General features: G+C 28.2%; 1 protein-coding gene across 12 annotated transcripts in view; it reads right to left on the minus strand.

Annotated features, from left to right (window-relative positions):
* Positions 1 to 120: 120 nt before the first annotated feature.
* LOC136979043 (CLIP-associating protein 1-like) overlaps positions 121 to 21,217 on the minus strand; it is a 196,749-nt gene continuing 175,652 nt past the window's right edge. For 11 of the 12 annotated variants that reach the window (XM_067274926.1, XM_067274923.1, XM_067274925.1 and 8 more), the window contains 9 exons: positions 19,202 to 19,572; positions 19,052 to 19,115; positions 14,966 to 15,017; positions 12,659 to 12,785; positions 10,106 to 10,234; positions 5,315 to 5,452; positions 3,909 to 3,977; positions 1,384 to 1,500; positions 121 to 1,284 (listed from right to left, as the gene is read on the minus strand). In XM_067274926.1, the coding sequence (XP_067131027.1) occupies positions 1,186 to 1,284; positions 1,384 to 1,500; positions 3,909 to 3,977; positions 5,315 to 5,452; positions 10,106 to 10,234; positions 12,659 to 12,785; positions 14,966 to 15,017; positions 19,052 to 19,115; positions 19,202 to 19,572 (1,166 nt within the window). In that variant the 3' untranslated portion in view covers positions 121 to 1,185. The remainder of the gene's footprint in view (positions 1,285 to 1,383; positions 1,501 to 3,908; positions 3,978 to 5,314; positions 5,453 to 10,105; positions 10,235 to 12,658; positions 12,786 to 14,965; positions 15,018 to 19,051; positions 19,116 to 19,201; positions 19,573 to 21,217) is intronic. The other variant, XM_067274922.1, reaches the window with a different exon arrangement.

Consider the following 21,217-nt stretch of genomic DNA (forward strand, 5'->3'; position numbering starts at 1 on the left):
AATGTATTTTGAGAAATCTTATGAACATTGCATATTGGCTTATTTTGGCATGCAATAATTAGTTTTTCCTGTAAATTGCCAAAAAATAACACTATTAGAAATATAAGAGAAGAAACAAAATGTGTAAGACAATGATTTATTTCATGGAGGGAATGTACACTATACATAGCAAATGCACATTGTAGTCCCAAATGTTTTGTATAATCATTGCAGCTTTTCAAAACGTACTGCAAAGTCGATGGGTGATGCAAATGGCTTTCACTATACACATTATCATGCACTCATTCAATAGTTGTGAAAACAAGTCATGGCACTTTCTGCATAGAATGAAGTTTTCAAAAGAGGATGAACAGAAGAGAATGCATAAGGCACTATAATGAATTGGTGCTTTGTTTAAATGAAGGTTATTTACTGTTAGTATCTACTATTAAATTCATTATTAATAGATGACATATGTTAAATTAATACTGATTGAATTTTAAGATAATGACAACACTTTATGTACAATGCAGATTTACTTTTGTTGAATATCACAAATTGATCAAGAAAATACACATGAATCAGTTTTAAGTACAATAAAAATCATATTATGTCTCCATAACTATATATAAAACAACTTATATAACTATAATGAATATAATACATTTGGTGATATAAATATTAGCACCAATTCAAAATAGTTGTCTCAACTCAAGAAAATCATAACATGGCACTGCTGTGTACAAGTACTATCCAAGATGCAGATAGAAAAGAAGTTGTTAAATTTGATATCATAATTTTCTAGAGAAATAGGATCTTCCTCTCTGTTTCTTTAGGATAGTATCTCCGAGTTTCGGGTATAGTTCTATTGTATCATCATCATCATCATCAAATACTGAATTGTTGCAGCATCCACTTATACCTTGAATGCTATGTGCAATCATCTGTATCTTGAGGCACTATTTCTTTCCCTGACAAAAGTTCCCACTTTTTGTAGTGAAACAAGAGTGGAATGGATGTTTTTCACACATACAGAAACTTCTATCTGCCACATTTTAAATGGAAAGTTTCACCCATGCATGAATTATATAACACTGACATTGGAAAACATTTCCTAGTAATTATGGCAGAAAATCACAATTATGAAGTTTGTTGTGTTTGAACTAAATTCCATAAAAGATTGCTTTCAACAAATATGATGATGTTTTAATGGCAACTGGAAGAGGAGGGATTACTCGATGAACCTGAACTGCCATTATTAGTTTGGGCTTGAGCTCTCTTGATATAAATATTCAACAATTTCATCTAAAATAATAACATATTTTAAATTCTAAGCAAAAATTCATATAAAACATTACAAATAATACATTTATTTTTAATTTTGGTAAAACTGTAATACTCTACCCTGCTTCCACTTAATGTTGCCAAATGCGGTTTTAAGGCATCTCCCACAACAGAATGAATAGCTACTGTACAGAATACTGCTTCTTTCCGCACTGGACTTTCTTCATTATCAAATGCCTAAAATTAAACAAACTGCATATTTGATAGAAGTCCAATATAAATATGAAATGAAGTTTTAATAATAATTCTTCAACTGAAAAATTACTACACATACTATGTATACGATATTTTTTGTATTTTAGACCTTTTTGTCTCTCATCAGCAGGTGTTTTATCAGTTATATTTCTAAAATACAAAAATTTTAATTATACAATGAAATTTTTTTTAAACTTATAAAATTTAAACCATAATTATATACTTAAAACACTTCAGACAACTTATTCCTAACTTATGAATAAGTCTTCCACATTGGATGTAAAAAAAAACTTGGAATTATTAAATTTATAGATGGTGTCTTAATAATAATGCTATTTAAACACAACAGCAGAAGAATGAGAGAGGAAGAAGAAAGCACAGCCAATGTTGTTACAAAAGTGAAAGAAATAAAGAAAAGAAAAGAGGAGGCAAAAAGAAATAAACAAGTAAGAAATAATAATAAGAGTTTATAATTAATTAATAAAAAATAAAATTCAAAATGATTTTTCCTTTGTAATTTTTTATTTTTAGCCTGGTTAAAAATTTTTATCATTCAGAAATTTAAAAAAAAAAAAAAAACTTGGAAGACTTATGCATAAGTTAAAATACTTCAGACAGCTTATTTCTAAGTATGTAATTGAAGTTTAAATTTTATAATTTTTTAAAATTGTATAATTAAAAACTTTTGTATTTTAGAAATATAACTTTATAAAACACCTGCTGACGAGGGACAAAAAAGTCCAAAACACAAGAAATTATTATATACAGATGCAAATAAAAGTTTATTCATTTGAAAAAGAGACTGATTCAGTTTCTTTAATCTCATCCTCAAGTTAAATCAGTATAATAAGTTGTATTAATAGGTTATAGTCAGAATAGAGTAATATTTAATAAAATAATATAAAGGACTAGAAGTATTAGGCCATTACATGTATAGAAATAGTGATTATATTAAATTATCATATATAATGGTCATCTGAGACAACTCTAAAGAATTATTCATAAATTTCTTAATTTAAACTAATAATGAATATAAAAGAGATTCATAGAGATATTTATATTGCAGTGGCATGCAGTGACATTTGATGATAAGGAAGATGTGTTTCCATAAAAATTTTAAACAAATACTGGAAATGACAAAAAATAAATAGTTTATTTACTTTAATTCTGAAATAGATAATTGACATGAAACAAAGATATAAGAACTTGTTCTTATTATCTATATATATAAAAACGAATGTATGTGTGTGTGTGTGTGTGTGTGTGTGTGTGTTTGTCCTTCATGCATTACCACACCATTTATCCGATTACCATGAAACTTTGCGAAGTTGTTTAATACATTCCCGCGAAGGTTTGTGGCATATGTGAAGATCACCATTTCCCCCCTTTCAAAAATATATTTATATATGGATTAAGGCTTTTATGTCCAACAGATGGCGCTAACTTCCGACGACCTAAGTTTGCTTTTCTGTGAGGCATTATGCTTTTCTGTGAGAATGGACTGAAGCAGATCATTTTCTACCTATCTATATAAATAAAATACAACGTTTGTTTGTTCCAACCGATTCCTTTGAAATTTTGACACAACGTTGCATTCGAATATGCACGTGTTTTTATATAATATACATGTCGAAATTCTCCCTACGGGGGGGGGAGATGGACGGGATTAAGGCTTACTGTGAAGAACTCGGCTTCTATTTATACTATTTTACATGTGGTTTTTTTGCGTTTTAATAGGTGACGTCAACAGAATATACACTAAAAAGGGATTTTTCGATATTCCCCAGCGGGGAAAGGGACAGGATTAAGGCTTACTGTGAAGAACTCGGCTTCTATTTATACTATTTTACATGCGGTTTTTTGCGTTTTAATAGGTGACGTCAACAGAATATACACTAAAAGGGGATTTTTTGAAATTCTCCCCACGGGGAAGTGTTACACATTTATAATAGATACATTTTGAGCCACAACAACGCGTGGCCGGGTCAGCTAGTTTTTTATAAACTTGTGCCTGTTATCTATTAAACTGTTTTCAGGGGTAAAGTTTTGAATTGAAATAACGTGACTTCTGGTTTGCATTGGATATCATATGTGGTTAATTGGGGCCTCGTGTCCCTGAAATTTCCACACCTGGTCTCGGATTTCATCTACCTAACTCTGTTCTCAAGATTAAAGAAAGACAGACAGACAGAAGTGGGAATTTATAAGTCTACAATTTTTTCAAATTGCAGCACAACAAATGGAAAAAATGATTTCAAGTTTAAAAATATTTGAAGATATTCATTTAATTCAAAAGTCTTGTTTTCATGTTGACAGCATTAAACAGAATAGGAGACAGCCTCTAAGACTAACTTGTTAAAAAATAACTAACATTTATATATTATACTTACTTTTATAAGAGCTGGCATAATATCTGGTAACAACTGCACAATTATGTTCTTTGGATATTGGTCCACCAACTAAAATATTAAATTAATATATTAATAACTGTATAAAATACAAAAAATTAAAAGCATATGTAAGAATATAGTTAAGACTGAATTTAGCTTTTTTATCATTGGATAACATCTTATGTCTTTACTTGGATCCTTCATAACATTATTTCAATTTTTATTTTAACTGAAAATCATTCTTTTTTATATTATTTGAAAGAGTTTATCACATTCTTTTCAACAAAATAAATTTTATTTGTAAAATTTACATATATCCTATGCATATTTTTCTGTTTTATGTGAGTGGAAATAAATATAGGTATTCCTCACTTTATGACCGAGTTCCGTTCCAACGACTACGTCGATAAGCGAGGAGCTTGCCCCAGGAATATAGGATCATTGTAAAATTATACAAATTATGCAACAAACTTCAAATTTATTCATAAAAAGACTATTATAGTACGCTATTAGCCTATTATAGTACTATAAGACTATTATAGTACAGCTTAGTGCGGCATGTCACCATTCGCCACTGATCGACACTCAAGCTGAGAAAGGGGATTCCCCGAATTGCAGGTCGAAACTCGATTGGTCGTAAAGTGAGGAGTACCTGTATTTAACTCTAAAGTATTTTCTATTTCACTCATATAGGATCATATAATTAAAAATATTTTGTCATTGTCACCATATCCAAATAGCATTTGTTCTATTTTCTTTCATACAAAATGTAAATTAATATTTTTTCAATTACAATTAACATCAACATAAGTTTTTGAACTTCTATAAATTATTTTTACTGAAAAACTTTTTAAGTTGATAGGAAAGCTTGTTGTCTGTTATTTTTAAATTTATATACTAAATAATAAAGGTACATTAGCAAAAAATATTTCTAATTATAATTTGATCTTAAAAACTACAAAACTTAAAATATACTGTAATATATCACATTTTATTAAACATGAATTATTACTGAAAGTTATTAGTTCTTGTTCTCCAGAAATTATTAAATTTTATCAATTGAAAATTATTTATATTTTATGATTTGAAACATTTACGGATTAAGAACTAAACAATTTCATGCTTTACCAAAAACTTAAAGACTAGTTAATGAAGCCAAATAAAGTCAAGATCTACATTTTCAGTTAAAATTACTTTAACTGATATAGGCCATATTTTTTTTGGTGGCCATTATATAATTCTTAATTTACTAGAAGCAAGTAAGCAAGATATTTAATAATATATTACTACATTATAATGTAAACATAAATAATTAGTTTTGCCAAATGAATAAATTTTATAATAGTTATATATTAAAATAAATTTATCTATTTAAAACAAATGAATATAATATATATAACACTTACTTTAGAGAGCATCTTGACAGCTGCTAAGCTGATAGGAAATTCTGCTGTAATGATAATAGGTTTTAAAGTTCTAACACACTGTTCAGGAGGAAGAACACTTGCAGCAACAGCTGAACATATATCTGCTACACGTAATACCTATCAAAATTTTAATTTTAAGCATTTTTTTTAATTATTATTATTTTATGGTTTATAACAAAGACCTAAAATCTACAGTCCTAAAAATTAATGTATTACGAATTATCAAACATTTAAGTACATTTTAATAAAAATTGTCATTTGGACATTATACTTTTTAATTTCTCCAGTAATAATTCATAAGTTGATTTTTACAAACAATTATAAATTGACTAATGACATAATGGAATTGCAGTGCATTCTTGTTAATGAAAATTAATTATTGTATAGGTTGTTTGGATTAGCAGGATTATAAAGAAATGGAAGTCAAAAAGGAATACGAAGAATTCATTTTATAATTTATTATTTATTTAAATTAAAATAAAAAGTTTATTCCTCCCTAAGATTTTTTGACAAATTTGTATTCGTAAAAGCAAACATGTTATTAAACTTCAAAATGGCCATTAGTATTCTGCTTAATCCCCCCACCCACAAAGCATATCTCATTAGTATAAAAACACACAACTTCATAAGTTTTATGATTGATTTTTATGTCAGAATACTTACAGTAATTTAACAAATATGTGATGGAATAAACTAGTTTTGATACAAGTTCAGAAACTTAATTATTATTATAAAATTTATTTGCAGCAATTAACATGTTGATTTGCATGATGTTCATTGCAATATGCATGGTTGCACTGCCTGCAGTGTGTTATAGTCATTTTTTTGAAGGACAGTTGTGATAATTTGTTCTTGCTTATAGATGTTGTATTCTCTCTTTGAATAGCAGGATTTTTCTGTAAAATATTTTCTATGAGGAGGATTAATTGTATCTGCAAGGTATGTGATTCTAGCCTTTTCTTCACTCATGAATTCATTTCCTTTGCATGTCCATCTGGTGACTGAATAAAATGAATAATTTCTGCTTGGAATGGGACAAGATGATTGATTAGCAAGTTGTGCAGACCAGCAATAATTAGTCTCCAAAAATGATTATCAGGGGAAAAATAAGTATAATTGCATTCTCTTTCAATAATTATGTCACTTGCATCTTCTAACTCTCTTCAGAATATGAGGTCTCCGGTCTCCTGCACTTACATCTTATGCTGCTGCTAGTGCACCATGGACCCACTATCATTGATGCTGTTAATGGGTTTTGTGAGTTCGTCTTCTGTGTCAGTCATTACAATAATCTTAACTTTCAGGTTCACATCATTTACAGTCCTTTCCAAAATGCTGTTCAGGTTTAAAAGAAATGTTGGCTTTCCCATAGTAGTCACAATTTGCATGCATTATGCATGTCAAGCACTGAATGCTTTGGATGATCACTAAGCTTTCATTTTCATGGCAATGGGGAATAAACGCTTGTGAGAAGGACTAAAGTTTTTCTATCCAGCTGTTTCATTTTGCTGAAAACATTTTTATTTGTTGAAAGACAATATATTAGTACAACATAGATTATTATCGGCATTCTGCAATTTGTTTAAGCAATATTTACCAGAAATACTAAGCAATAATGTATATTGCAGAGTATTGCTTAGTAACTGTGTTAAAGAGTATTGCAAGAAAATTTTGTTTTAAAAGTTTTGGTTGTTTTCAAATTAGAAGTTACAAAATGTACATTGCTGCAGGCCAAATGTCTGTTCATATAAGCTGTATCACAACAGCTTATGATTTGAATTAGAAAAAAACTATTTTTAATTTAATACAATAGAGAGCACTTTATTTTGCTTGCTAATTTTCCAATATGAAATATAACATATTAAAATAAGAAAAGATCACTAAGCAGATGGTCCACTGGGAAATCTGGAGTTTTCTAGTAGCCACTCCATCAATTGCGAGTTCATACCTGACCGATGGGCTGATCATGTAGTTTTCTGGGATTTCTTTACATGTATAACAGCTAAATAGTAGCTATTTCCTATACAAAGTTTTCCCAGTAGGCATCTCCCTTGGCAGATCACTCAAGTGTTGTGTTTGACTTATTCTATCAATCCTATCTGAATATGCATCAAATCTTCGTCCACCTTTGAAACATTTTAAAAGATATCTGCAGTTATTTTTACAAATGCTAACAATGACTTACAAGATCACTAATATAACTAATGTTCATACAATTCATCTTTGTTTTATCAATATGAAATTAAAAAGACTCACTATTTTGTCCAAAAATATGCCTAGGGGAAAGTGTAAGAGTAAAACTAAAATTAATCAGGTAAATTCTAGATTTAAAATAACAACAACAACTGAGACCCAGAAGGCTGTGAAGACAGACTTGAGCAACATCGAGTAAGAATGGCTTTGTAAAGGGATATAGAAACAGCATCACAATGTCAAGCTCTTGATTTTAAGCTCTTCTCATTCTTCAGACTCTACTTTCTCATAAAAAATATTCTGTCATGCTTTACATGGGAATTTCTTGTATATATAGAACAGATACAGATATTACTAAAAAAATATTAACACTGTCTTGTTGGTATAATTATTTTACTTGAAATATTACTAAAAGTACTTTCAAGAAATTCCAGATTGTCTTCTTAAGGTATAGAATAATGGAATCTTACAATTTAAAATATACATTAACATGTTCCAAACAGCAAATTTAAAACATATTCCATAGGATGCATCAATACATTGAAAAAACTATAACAACAACAACAACAACAACAACAACAACAACAATAATAATAATAAATAAATAAAAATTAGAAGTAGATTTAGAATTAACTTGAACAAAAATTATTGCGTTAACTTCTCGTATAACTTGCGCCATATTGCTGGAAGGTTCGAGTGAAGGTTCATTACACAAACTGTGTGTTCTAATGTAAAACAACCCTGCAATCTGAGCACTGTTAAAGTAGAGTGGCAGCCCATAATACATTGTAACCATTTTCTAAAGTGTTTCTAGCAAGTTCGGTAGTGGTTCTGCAATTTTTTGATATCATCTTGATGTTCTTGAAAGTGACAAACCAATTTTCTAGTTGTGGCCCAAATATAAAATATTTTTGGTCTGTGGTTTGATAGGAAGTACAATGCCATGTCTCTTGAAAGCACATACAATACAATGCATAACAACCCCCAAATATGGAATGGACAGTTGAGCAAACACCTGACTCTTCTTTTTGTCATCAGATCTCAAAGCAGTTGGTGGAAAGAGAGTTGTGGACAAGATTATTTACATACTTGAATGTTGTATAACCAGCATTGTGTACTGCTGTAACAACCTGACTCAATTCTTTGTGTCCAAGTGAGGGTGACGAAAGGTATAAATATGCCTTGTGGATATTAGCAGCAATGGCTGCATTTATGTATCTGGCAGTTGGCTGGTATGATGTAAGGGAGTAGTTCAAATTTGTGGTGCACTGTGAACCAGAGTTGTGTAGAAGTCCCATGTATAGACAAATCTAGGAATGTAATCTTACTTTCCTTTTCTTCTTCCATACAGAAAGAAACAGAGGAGTAAACTCTGGCTAGAAATTGAATGAAAGTTAACAATTCCTCAATGTTACCATCCCCTGCAATTAAGATATCATCTACATACCAAATATAGAGTAAGGGGTAACATATTGTAATGGACAAGTAAAACACTTTCTACTCTATTTCTCATAATTAACTCAACCAAAATAGCTGAAAGAGGAGAGCCCTAGGGACCACTTTTTTTTTTTTTTTTTTTTAAAAACTGGCCATTAAATTGGAAGTAATTGTGTTGTGTGACCAGAAGGAGAGCCTCCCATATACCAAGTATTTGTTGGACTAGACTGTGAAAGCTTTTTCTAGCAAAAGGATGTTAGCAAGGATTACAGCCTCAAAATTTGGTATGAATGGATTGAGTGAATTTATATCAATTTTGTAAAACCAAAAAGTTTCTGCTGAGATTCAACCCAATCTGTTAATGATACTTGTTTTGGCTTGTAACATTGAAGAGACCACAAAATTGGAGTTGGGAACAATTGTAGTGAGTAACATAGCTAAGGTCTTCTCCAAATGGTATGATACATTTGTTGACCAATGGACATAGAGACCATCCAGGTTTATGAGTTTATAACTCAAAGAGCCATGAGCAAAATACATTTGTTGGTGGATGAAGATGTCCAGCAAGTCTAGACAACAGACCAAATCATTTGATAACTTTTTGCGTTAATCTTAGTACTGCCAGAATGGGTTCAGTGTTAAATAGAATAGAACCAGAATGCAATTTCAAACATTTTAGATAATACTATATTATAGATCATATTATATTACATTTGAAGACATTTTTATGCATAAAATGCATCTAAAAAAAAAAAAAAACTGTTTTGGGGGTTGGGAAAGGATTAATCTATTTTACATTGTTTCTTATGGAAAAATTTGTTTCAGTTTACAAACTTAATTCATTCCTAAATTTGACTGTTTTATAAATTTTTACACTATTTGGTTTATACATTTTATGCTAAAATGTATGAATCAGTATTCTTGCTAAAAATTTAAAATATAATCTTTGTGATTATTTTTTATTTTTGGCAAGAATACTTATCACAATATTCAAACACAATTAGGATTAAGTGGAGTTCAGATTACTAAGAATGCACTGCATTCAAAAATTATAGTTTTAATAGCAGTTAACAAATTTATAAAAAATAAGAGAACTTTGATTTTAGGTCTGAATATAAGTAGAAAATTTAAGATAAATACTTCTCTTTCTTGATCTCTATGAGCTTCCAGAATTTTTATTATTGTTAATTCAACGTAACCATGAAACCTATGTGCTTGCCTTCTAATGAGTTCACATAATGCTCTTAATGCTAAAGATCGAATACACATCTGAAAGAATTTTACACCAAAAAAAATATTAAAACCCAATATTGAAAATTAAGATTAATGATTTCAAAAATAATATATCTATAATAAAAAACTGTCAACAATAAATGGTACAAGTTTAAATAAATAATTTAATATATTTTCTTAATTCTAAAATGAACTGTTTTCCATTTTAACTAGAGCAATTAATTTAAAACTTCTTTTTAACATTTAAAAAACTTGCCTTTAAGATGGCATTGTTATGTAATATAGTATTAAAATTAAATTTTATTGTATATACAGAAAAGCATAGAAATAAAGTTGTTCATGGTATTTCATGGCATTTGTATAGGTTTTTAACTTGCTATTCAACAAAACTTTAATCAATTTAAAAATTTCTCCCTCTAAAAAATCTTAAAACAAATTTCAACAACTTGTTATTGGTTGTTAGAAATACAGCTTAACAATACATGATGCAAAAGATAAAGCTTAGTGAATTCTTGCTGTTCAAGAATAACTGTGTGGAGTAGAGTTTTAAAGTAAAAGTTGAAGACATCATCTTGCTGTATTCGCTGCCACTTGTGTGCATCATATCCTTTATAATTTTAAATTTACAATAGACACATAAGGCTATGTTAATTTGGTTCATCATCATCTTAATAAAAAAATCAGAAAGTGATTTTCAAGTATCTTTGCAAAAATTTTTGTCATATATAGCATTATTTGTCAGAATTTGATCAATTTTGAACATATATTGTTCTTGCTAATGTAGTTATGATTCAAAGTAAAAAAAATTACTTTATATAAAAAACTGTGTGTTTTCAAGTTATGGCAATTAATTTTCTATTGGTAAAACTATTTTTAACGGTTGTAAGAATTATCAGCCAACAAGAAAGAGGTTCAAAAATCATGATAACAATTTTAGGTTTGACACTGCATTATTATTGCAATGAAGATATTAGAATCTGATATATTCATACATACTTTAAAAAATACAGAAATTTTAAACTATTTGATTCTTATATATATCAAGCATTCAATTAAATTTACTCTTAATAATTAAAATTTTTAATTATGAGAAGAATGGACAGTATTAATCAACAATTTTATCAAACCAAAAATTAGAATGAAGCAACTAATTCAGAAATCTTGCATCTGATTTAGCAACATCAAAATTCCTTCAATAATCTCAGATAAAAAAAATTTCTTTCTGTTGTGAAAAAATACTTGAATCTGAATACTTACCTACAGAATTATTTACATGAAATAAGAAAAGTTATTGTATTCAATGAATTGAAATTTAGTGAGACTAATTTAAAGCAATTTTTGAAAATGGAATAAATAAATGTATAAATATAAAATACATCTTAATTTAAATTATTATTATTTCTTATATTACTGGTGATTTATTATTCAGTTCAGAAAGAAATATTTCAACAATAGCATTTTGTGTATCATTAATAGTTCATATAAAGCAATACTGTAATGAAATAATATCCTTGAACTTTACATATACAGATGGTTCTCTATTTTTGTACACATTTTGTACTTTCAATTTTTATTGATATATATGGCAAAATGCTTGTACTTTTGTGTAATGATTCTCCACTTCTCATGAACAATTAGTCACTAGTCTCTCCCCACCTCTCCGATGTTAATCACATCCATTTTTGGAGTCAGAGGTTCAGTCTTGAGCAGGGACATCTTGACAAATTTTTGACCATAATGGAAAAATGTGATCCAATGGAGATCATATATCATGTATGAAGAGAAATAGAAAAAGACATACCACAACTCTCTACAGAACTCTTTATCAAGAAAAGAAAAGAAAAAGAAGAGTACAATTCAGCTATCTCTTGACAAATTTATAAAGAAAACACCAGATACTAATCAATAAAAAAATAAATATTTTGTAAACCTTTTCTGATGTTTTTTAACATTTGCTCTACTTTCGTACATTTCAACTTTCATATACATTTCAGAAACCAATTAGGTACAAAAGTAGAGGACCACTTGTACTTATATCTTAAGTTAATAACCAAAAGAAATATCAAATTTAATAACAAATAAGTGAACATTTTTTTCATTATCATTTCATGAAATGATATCTAATTAGAGAATCAATCATTATATTAAAACTTATCTCCCATTGAGATATTTTTTAGTTATAATTCCATACTGAATTTCGGTTTTGAATACAAGAAATTTATTTCATCCAAATAAAAACATTATGAAATTTATCTTTATCTTAAAAGCAGATTTTCACTTAAACTTTATTTTATATTATTTCTCATGACTTTTAAAGTTATTGTATAATATTAATATTCTATACAATTACTGAAATACAATCAAAATTAGATTTTACTATTTAACAGACTTGGACTTCTCTTGTAATCACTCTAAATTAAAAATAATCTCATGATTGAAAAATAAACAGTATTTACTTACATCACTATCTTCTATTGTTTCTATGAGCAATCTGAGAACAGTTCGAAAATGTTCTTCCCACAGAATAGAAGATCCTTCTTTTGTTAAATTTATCAAGTGAGATAAGGCTTTTTTTCTCTGTTCATTTCTTAAATTAAAAATAATATTAATTAGCTACTAAATCATTAAATAATTAAAATATTGTTATTTTAAAACAATGTTTTAAGAATAGGATACAATATATAAATATATGTATTTATTAGAATTCTTAAACTGACTATGGTAAACATACAAATATATAAAATTATTCTAAAAATAATGTAATGAATTATGATGAAAAATTTAATATAATCACAGAAATAGTTTATATTTTTGTTAATATATTTTAATTTGTATTCTTCAAACAAATGTACATTATACAAATATAGTAGAGCATCGATTATCTGACCCCCGATTAACTGACTTATCAGTTAACCGACTGCGTTCTAGTCGGCAAATTCAAATGTCCGCTAGTGATGTGGCGCTACAATATTTGGTTATGTCTTGGCTACTTTAATATTATTTTTGTTAAATTTTTGCATGTTTTAGCTGGCAGCACTGGCTTGACCATGAAAGGGAGGCTAGTATTTAAACCAGGCCTAATACACTATACTAATAATGTATTTTTTCATACTTTTCGGTTATCCGACCAACCCCAGTCCCCAATTAAGTCGGATAATCGATGCTCTACTGTACTAAAATTGCTTTCACTTTATAGTTAGAAACAAAAATAAAACATTTTAAATTCCTTATAATACACTAACTCTTTGTAATATATTAAAATTATTCACTTAAGTCAATAATGCTAACTAAAAAATAATATAAAAACATGTTTACTAAATATTAATTATACTTACATATTTATTATTTCCCACAATATGATGCTGAATATTTTTTTCATCATGCTCAATTAGCTACATTTTACAAATTTCTCAGATTTTCTAAATCTAAGAAGTGTGTAAAATGTAGCTAATTAAACACAATCTACTTTATTTAACATTTACTTTATTAAACATGATTCTAGTTTAAGAAAGATTATCATGTAGAACTATTATAACTTAAAAAAACTTGGATACAGTCTTAGTATAGAGTTTAAATTTATGAAATGAAATATGAGTAGGCCTAAGGATAATTCCTCTATAAAAAGGGTCCACAAAGTGGTTGATATAACATTGAGTCAGGTCAATTCAGGCTCAGGAGTTGATTGGAGGGGTCAATGAAAAAAATTAATTAAAAATGAGCAATTATTTATTGTGATATCATCACAATGCTGGACTGCAATTTTTAATCATATTTTTAATTTATTTAATTTAAAATATATTTTCTCCACCTCAAATTAGTAGTGTTTTGAACCTGTACATCATACTCTTCCTTTAACAATAGAGTCATGCTGGTCATCCATCTAACACCTTTCAAGGAAAAATTTTTTAATTGAAATAGCATGACTTCCAGCTTTGTATTGGAAGTTCTTATTTACTTAATCGATGCCTCTTACCCCTAAGGTTTCAATATTTGGTCTCATCTTTCATCTATCTAACTCTGTTCGAGATTAAGGAAAGATGGATGGACAGACATATGAGAGTGAAAACTTATAGGTCTGCAATCTTTTCAAATTGTAAACCTAATCACTCATCACATTGATAAGGTCAGTCAATTTTACTAACTTAAAAGTCGTATTATAATGCATCTAATTAGATATATGTATCAATAATATAAAAATAAAACATGTAAAATAAACAATCTAAAAATCACATAAGCATCTTTTTGTTTGTCCTATTATAATTACATAATAGTAAAGTAGAGGGGTCAAGATCCTCTTTAGAATTGTTTTCCAAAATATTATTTATTAATTTACCTCTGTGATTAAAAAAATATTACATTTTTCATGTTTTTGATTAAAAAGTAAAAACAGCATTTAAAAGCCAAAAACTAAGGCTGGTCAATAAAAATTTATTCCACTGCCACAATTTTTCTAACTTTTTTATAGAACAGTCATAGATTAAGACTAACTTCTGTAATTGATATATCACAGCAAATCTTTGTTAATTTACTATTTAAAAATTTCAATTACTAAAAATTTTTGGTGAATATTTGTATTGTTTAAAAACTTTTTATGGCTTATCAATTGTAATTGAAAATAATTTATTATTTTCAAAAATAAATCACTTTAATTTAAAATATACAAAACAATTAAAATAATTTAATTAAAAATTTTAAACACTTAATAATCGCTGTTAATAAAATAAATTTTATAATTCATTTTTAAAAGATTTTAAAAGAAATTTTTACCTGCTATTATGATTATTCAATTCAGACACAATTGAATAAAATGTATTTTCACCTAAAAAAAAAGAAACAAGAAAATGACATTTCAATTAATAAATGATAAAATAACATTTACCATATATTTCTGTGGATAAGACGATAGTTGAATCATAAAAAAAGGCCCCCAAAATCTGGGGTCATCTTATAGGACAGATACAAAAAAATTAGATTGAAATTTATATAAATTAAAACCATTATAAAAAACGGACAAACCGTAATTATTTACTAGTAGAGAGTAGGGCATGTCCACAAAATAGAATAACCCATATGATGTTTTTGTGAATAGTCAAAGTCATTACCCGAATGCCCGAATCAGTGCAAACATTTACAACAATAGCAAGGCAGAAAATAAAATTTGTTTATTCAAAAAATTACGAATAAGACATAATACTGTATAGCATATACAGAATTATTATCCAGATGATGATCGATGATCTAAACTAAATTCATAGGCCATTGATAGTTTGGGGGTCGTCTTACAGGACAGATATATGCTAAAACTATAAATCTTCAACAAAAATTTATACCTTGTCTTATCTGAAGGTCATCTTATCCATGGAAATATACAGTAATTAAACTAATACTTGACATTTATTTATGACTAATTAGGAACTCATATACTTCAATAAATTATTCTATTCATTTCATATATATATATATATTTTGCAAATATCAACTTTTATAACAAAAAAATTCTAATATTTTAATATATTTTTTGGAAACTGTCAAATGGTTAAGCTGGCAAGTCTCTGGATTTGATCCCAAGTTTCCAGCTTACTGCTCTGGAAACTTGGGATCAAATCCAGACTGGTCAAAAAACACCAGAAATGTTTCAGGGGTGATAAGTATGAATATGTTGGGTCACCCAAATGCATTTGGGCTTGACTGAACCCATAATGGATTGCTAAAAAAAAGCCTTCAGTGCCCACAGTTTAGAGAGAGTTAAATATACATGTCTAAAAAAAATGTGTGTGTGTGTGTATGTATATATATATTACACACACATTATTTTAGAAACTAAAAATATTTTTACAAGTTGTTTTATTACTAATTAAGACAGTGGACCACAAAAAAATAATATTAATGTCTTAGATAACATTTGTATGTATTCAATAAAAAAACAATACATTTATCTGAGGGTGCTTGTATCACATATAACTATATAATAATTGAAAAAATGAATTCCAAAATTCTGGCAATTTTTTTCTAGTACCCATTGAAAAATAGCTGCATTTCAGAATTTATTTTTCACCTAAGCATGAATTTCACATAAATAAATAATAAAGTTAAAAACAGAATGGATATTCCAAATATAGTCTTGGCTAAAAATTGCAATTGATTTGAATTAACTAACCTATGCCAACTTACATATCTAGCATCTACTACAATATAATATAATACAAGGTGCGTTCCATAAGTAATGCGACCAAATTCATAAAAAATCATTTATTGAACATATTCTTACAATTAGTCAAAACTCTTCGAAATAGCACCTTCCTGCGTTGATACACTTCTGAAGGCGATGTTTCCAGGCCTGGAAGGCATTCTCTGGAATGTCCTTTAGAGTTGATGTAACATAAGCCTTGATGTTTTCAATCGTGTCCCAATGTCTCCCGTTCATGGTCCCTTTTAAACGAGGAAATAAAAAAAGTCGGTGGGAGCCAGGTCAGGACTGTAGGGAGGCTGAGGAACCAATGGAGTGTAGGTCCTGGCCAGGAAATAGTTGACAATGAAGACATGAAGACACTGTGGCTTGGCACGTTGTTGTGATGAAGTTTCCACACGTCTTTGATGTCACTTCGGCAGCGCGTGACCCTTCTTTTTCAATTTTTTGAGCACTTTCAAGTAGAAAGCTGCATTCACAGTGGTCCTGGCAGGTACGAATTTGTGGTGAATAATGCTTCCGATGTCAAAGAAGACAATGAGCATGGTTTTGATCCTGGACTTGCTCATGTGTGCCATCTTGGGGCGAGGCGATGCTGGGGTGTGCCACTCCAAACTCTGCCTTTTTGTCTCAGGGTCATACTCAAAGATCCACAACTCATCACCGGTGATAACTGAGTTTAAAAAATTCAAATCATTTTCACACATTTCCAAGAGCTCTTGGCACAGAGCACTCGCATGTCCTTTTGTTTGTCGGTCAAAACTTTTGGGACCAGTTTGGCGCACACCTTTTTCATGTTTAAATCTTTGGTCACAATGCGATAAACGGTTGATTTCGTCATGTTTGCTATCAATTGTGCTATCAATCGAAGACTCAGCCATTGGTCAGAGTTCAAACAATCGCATACATGCGTCACATTTTTGTGAGTTTTGAAGCTAACACCCCTGCCACCTAGTGAAGCAGGTTAGAACAAGTTACAGTGTATCGTCGCGTCATGAAAAAATTGGTCGCATTACTTATGAAACACACCTTGTAGCATAGTTTTTGTCTGTCAAAAGTCAAAACTACATGATTATTTGTATTACATATTACTTGATTATATGCAACCTTAATCATAATAAAAAGAAAATATAGCTTTATTTATTTAGTCTTAAGTTTTTCTAATAATTTCAATTTGAATCATCAATTTAATCAATCAATTAATATGACTTAAGTACATTTTAGGGAATAAACAGTTACCATGCCTCAGTTCTTTGGTACTTGTATTTTGGATCACACATTGAAAGTGAATTAGAATTAATTTTACTTCCACAATTAACTGGAACTGCTTTGATAAAATTAGTAACACATTTAATAAAAAAAATTTCATTTGTCTTATATGAAAGACTGAAAGTAAAACAAATGATAACAATAAATAAACATAAACAAAATCAATGTATTCAACACATCCTCAACAAAAAATTTTCCATTGATTCCCACTATTTTTCATTAATTTTTTCTTCATTCATACCAAATTTTAATTTAATCTACAATTATTTTATTATAAAGAACTTTTCTAGATTAAAATTAAGTATAAATAATAATAATAATAAAAAAAAAGTTAAATAAATGAAAATATTGAGAACAAAGAAAACTAAGAAAAAAGATTGTGAAATTCCATCTTAATGTTATTTATGCAGTATGAGATGTAATCAAATTATTTTTTTAAAGAAATTAATAACAATGCATATTTTTTTTTTTATATCAACTATTCAATTTTTGTTAATATACTTGTATTTATGATTTATATTCTTCAACAAAATGCTAACTCTCATTAATGCAATGTCTTACATCAAAAACAATTTTAGACAACAAACAATGGTGAAACAGGAAGAAAACTTGAAATAAGATTAAAGGAACACAAAGCGGCAATAAGATTGAAAAAAATAGAATATCCGTGGTACCAACATTGTAGTGCTAAAAACTTGTATTACTGACCATGATAATATAAAAATATTGTATAAAATAAAAAAAATGTAGTTATGAGATATATTGTAGAACACTATTGCATTAACAATTATGTAAATACCATTAATTTAAATACCAGAGTCAGCATGCTGGGATGTGTTAATAGAATATAAGAGCGCAGATGATGTAAAACGAAATAACCACTGATGATGCTGAAAAAGCGAAATGCATATGGTGATGAAAAGTTTAAATAAAGTCAGAAGTGATTAGTAACTTCAATTTTTTCCATTTCTGTCTTGAGTTTCTTCGAAGTTGGGTAAAAAAGAGTAATTTTAACTCGTTAGTTTAAAAGAGAATTTTAAGTATTTTTTAGACTTTTTATTAAAAAAAAAACAAAACTACTCTTTACTCTTTATTTTAGAATTACAAAACAATAATAATCTTTTGATTATTTTTACTTATACATGTACACTGTATTTTACATGATTAATCGAGTCTTTACTGTAGTTACATTTTATATTAATTTTTTATAGTTTTTACAATGTAAATTCATTGCAACAACTATATAAATAAAAATTAAATAATAAGAATGAATATTAATAAAATAATTCATATTTATTTGTTTAAAAACATCAACATTATAAAATGTGATATTAGTTACTTATTAAAGCCAGATTATAATTAATTCTACTACATAACAATTTCAGAATAAAATTTACCTTCTTTATTTGTATTTCCATCCTGTAATATTTCTATATCTCTTTCAAATCTGTTTTTTGTATCCTAGAATTATTTTGAAATTTTAATATATAGTAAATTACAATATAATTTTTGATATTTATATTAAATATGGTTTTAAAAATGAATACCGAATGTCCATATAAAATTGGATTGTATTCAATTGGTGATTTTTTGTTAGGTGAAGAATCAGTACTAGATAGGTATTCTAATTTTTCTTCCAATATATCCAACCGCCCATCTGGAACAGATAACTGACTAATACCAGAATCTTGAGACGCAGTATCCCTTAACTGTTGTTGTTCTCCTAATAGACGACGACTATCTTTACTATCTTTTCCATTATACTCTTGTTCTATTCTTTCAAGACTGTATTTCTGAATTTCTGCTGTTGTCTTTTTCAAAGAATTATATATTTCTTCAGGATTAAGATTTTCTGTGTCATCAGATTCAAATGAGTTATTCTGTGACCCAATTGTATGAAACCTGCATTTATTTAAAAGTTATATGTGAATATTTCTTTTTATATTTGTACAAAATATGCTTATAATTATATTTCAAAAGCATTTACTTATTTCCAAAATTTTTAATTATTAAAAGATAACTTCAGTATTAATTCTTAAAAATTTAAGGAAACATAATGTTGATTATAAGTGACAAATTAATGTACAAACTTGAAAAACTAAAATAAATAGAAAAAAATTTAAGAATATTCAAATTAAGTTTTAATATTAATGTTTTATAGTATAATATTTCTAAATTTGTAATTTTATATTTATGCATAAAATCACTACATGTATTTAATAAAAAAATTTGATACAAATGATTATATAGAAACAAAAAATAAAAGCAAATTTTCTTTATTTTCTGGAAGAATGAACGTAGCTGTCTGAAACAGATTCCATCATCATCAAGCACCAGCAGGGAGAAAGATAAAACTGAAGGTCGAGAGAAGAAAAACTTTCAAGTTTTAAGACAATATGATCATGATTATTTGAAATATGGTTTTATACAAGAACCTAGAACTGAACTTAATCCATGACCATTTTATGTTGTATGTTCTATGAGTTTATCCAATGACACCATGAAACCATCAAAACTTACCAGACATTTCCTGACTAAACATCCAAATTTAGCTAATAAGCCAGTCCAATATTTTCAAAGATTGCATGATAATTTACAAAAGCAAATAAATTCTTTTAAAAAACTGACAATTCAAATAGTGAAGTCAAAAAACCTTATACAATTGGAGAGGAACTAATTAAACCTTGCTTATTACAAGCTTGTGAGGAGGTTTTGGGAAATCAAGTCACCCAAAAAATGAAGGCAATTCCTATGTCTGCTAGGTCTGTGAAATGCAGAATTGAAGATTTGGCCAAAGATGTTGAAGTTCAAGTGGTAGAAATAGTCAAAATGCAACATTTTATGCAATTCAACTAGATGAATCAACCAACATAACAAACAAGGCTATTCTTCATGCTTTGTGTGATTTAATTTTGAAGGATATTTAAAAGAAGAATTTCTATGTTCACTCGACTTGCCAGGTAAAAAAATTGGATCTGAAATTTTCAATGTATTGCATGATTATTTTCTGAAACATAAAATTGATTGGGAAAAATGTATAGGAATATGTACAAACAGTGCTGCAAGTATGACCAGGCATCGATCTGGAGTTGTTAAAAAAATAAAAGATGTTGGACACAGATATAACTTTTACTCATTGATTTTACACTGTGAACAACTTGCCGCAAAAAAAAAAAAAAAAAAAACCTCAAGAATTACATGAAGTATTGTCTGATGTAATTAAAATTATAAATGAAATTCAACATAAAGCTCTCAATTATTTGAATCCCTATGATGAAATCGGTTCAGAACATAAAAACTTCTTTTTCATGCTGAGGTACATTGGCTGTCAAGAGGTAAAGTTTTCCCAATTGTTTAATATGCGACAAGAAGTAAAATTATTCTTTCAACAACAAAATAATTATAAATTCCAAAATTTCTTGCTTATTTGGCAGACATTTCTTTGTTAAATGAGTTGAACGTATCTATTCAAAGACAACTTTCAGACGTTTTTACTCTGTGAAGTAAAATAGATAAATTTTAGAAGAAAATATTGTTATGGACAAAACTATTAATTGACAAAG

Source organism: Centruroides vittatus, unplaced genomic scaffold (assembly GCF_030686945.1).
Source record: "Centruroides vittatus isolate TY-2023 unplaced genomic scaffold, ASM3068694v2 contig_575, whole genome shotgun sequence".
Lineage (NCBI taxonomy): Eukaryota > Metazoa > Arthropoda > Arachnida > Scorpiones > Buthidae > Centruroides > Centruroides vittatus.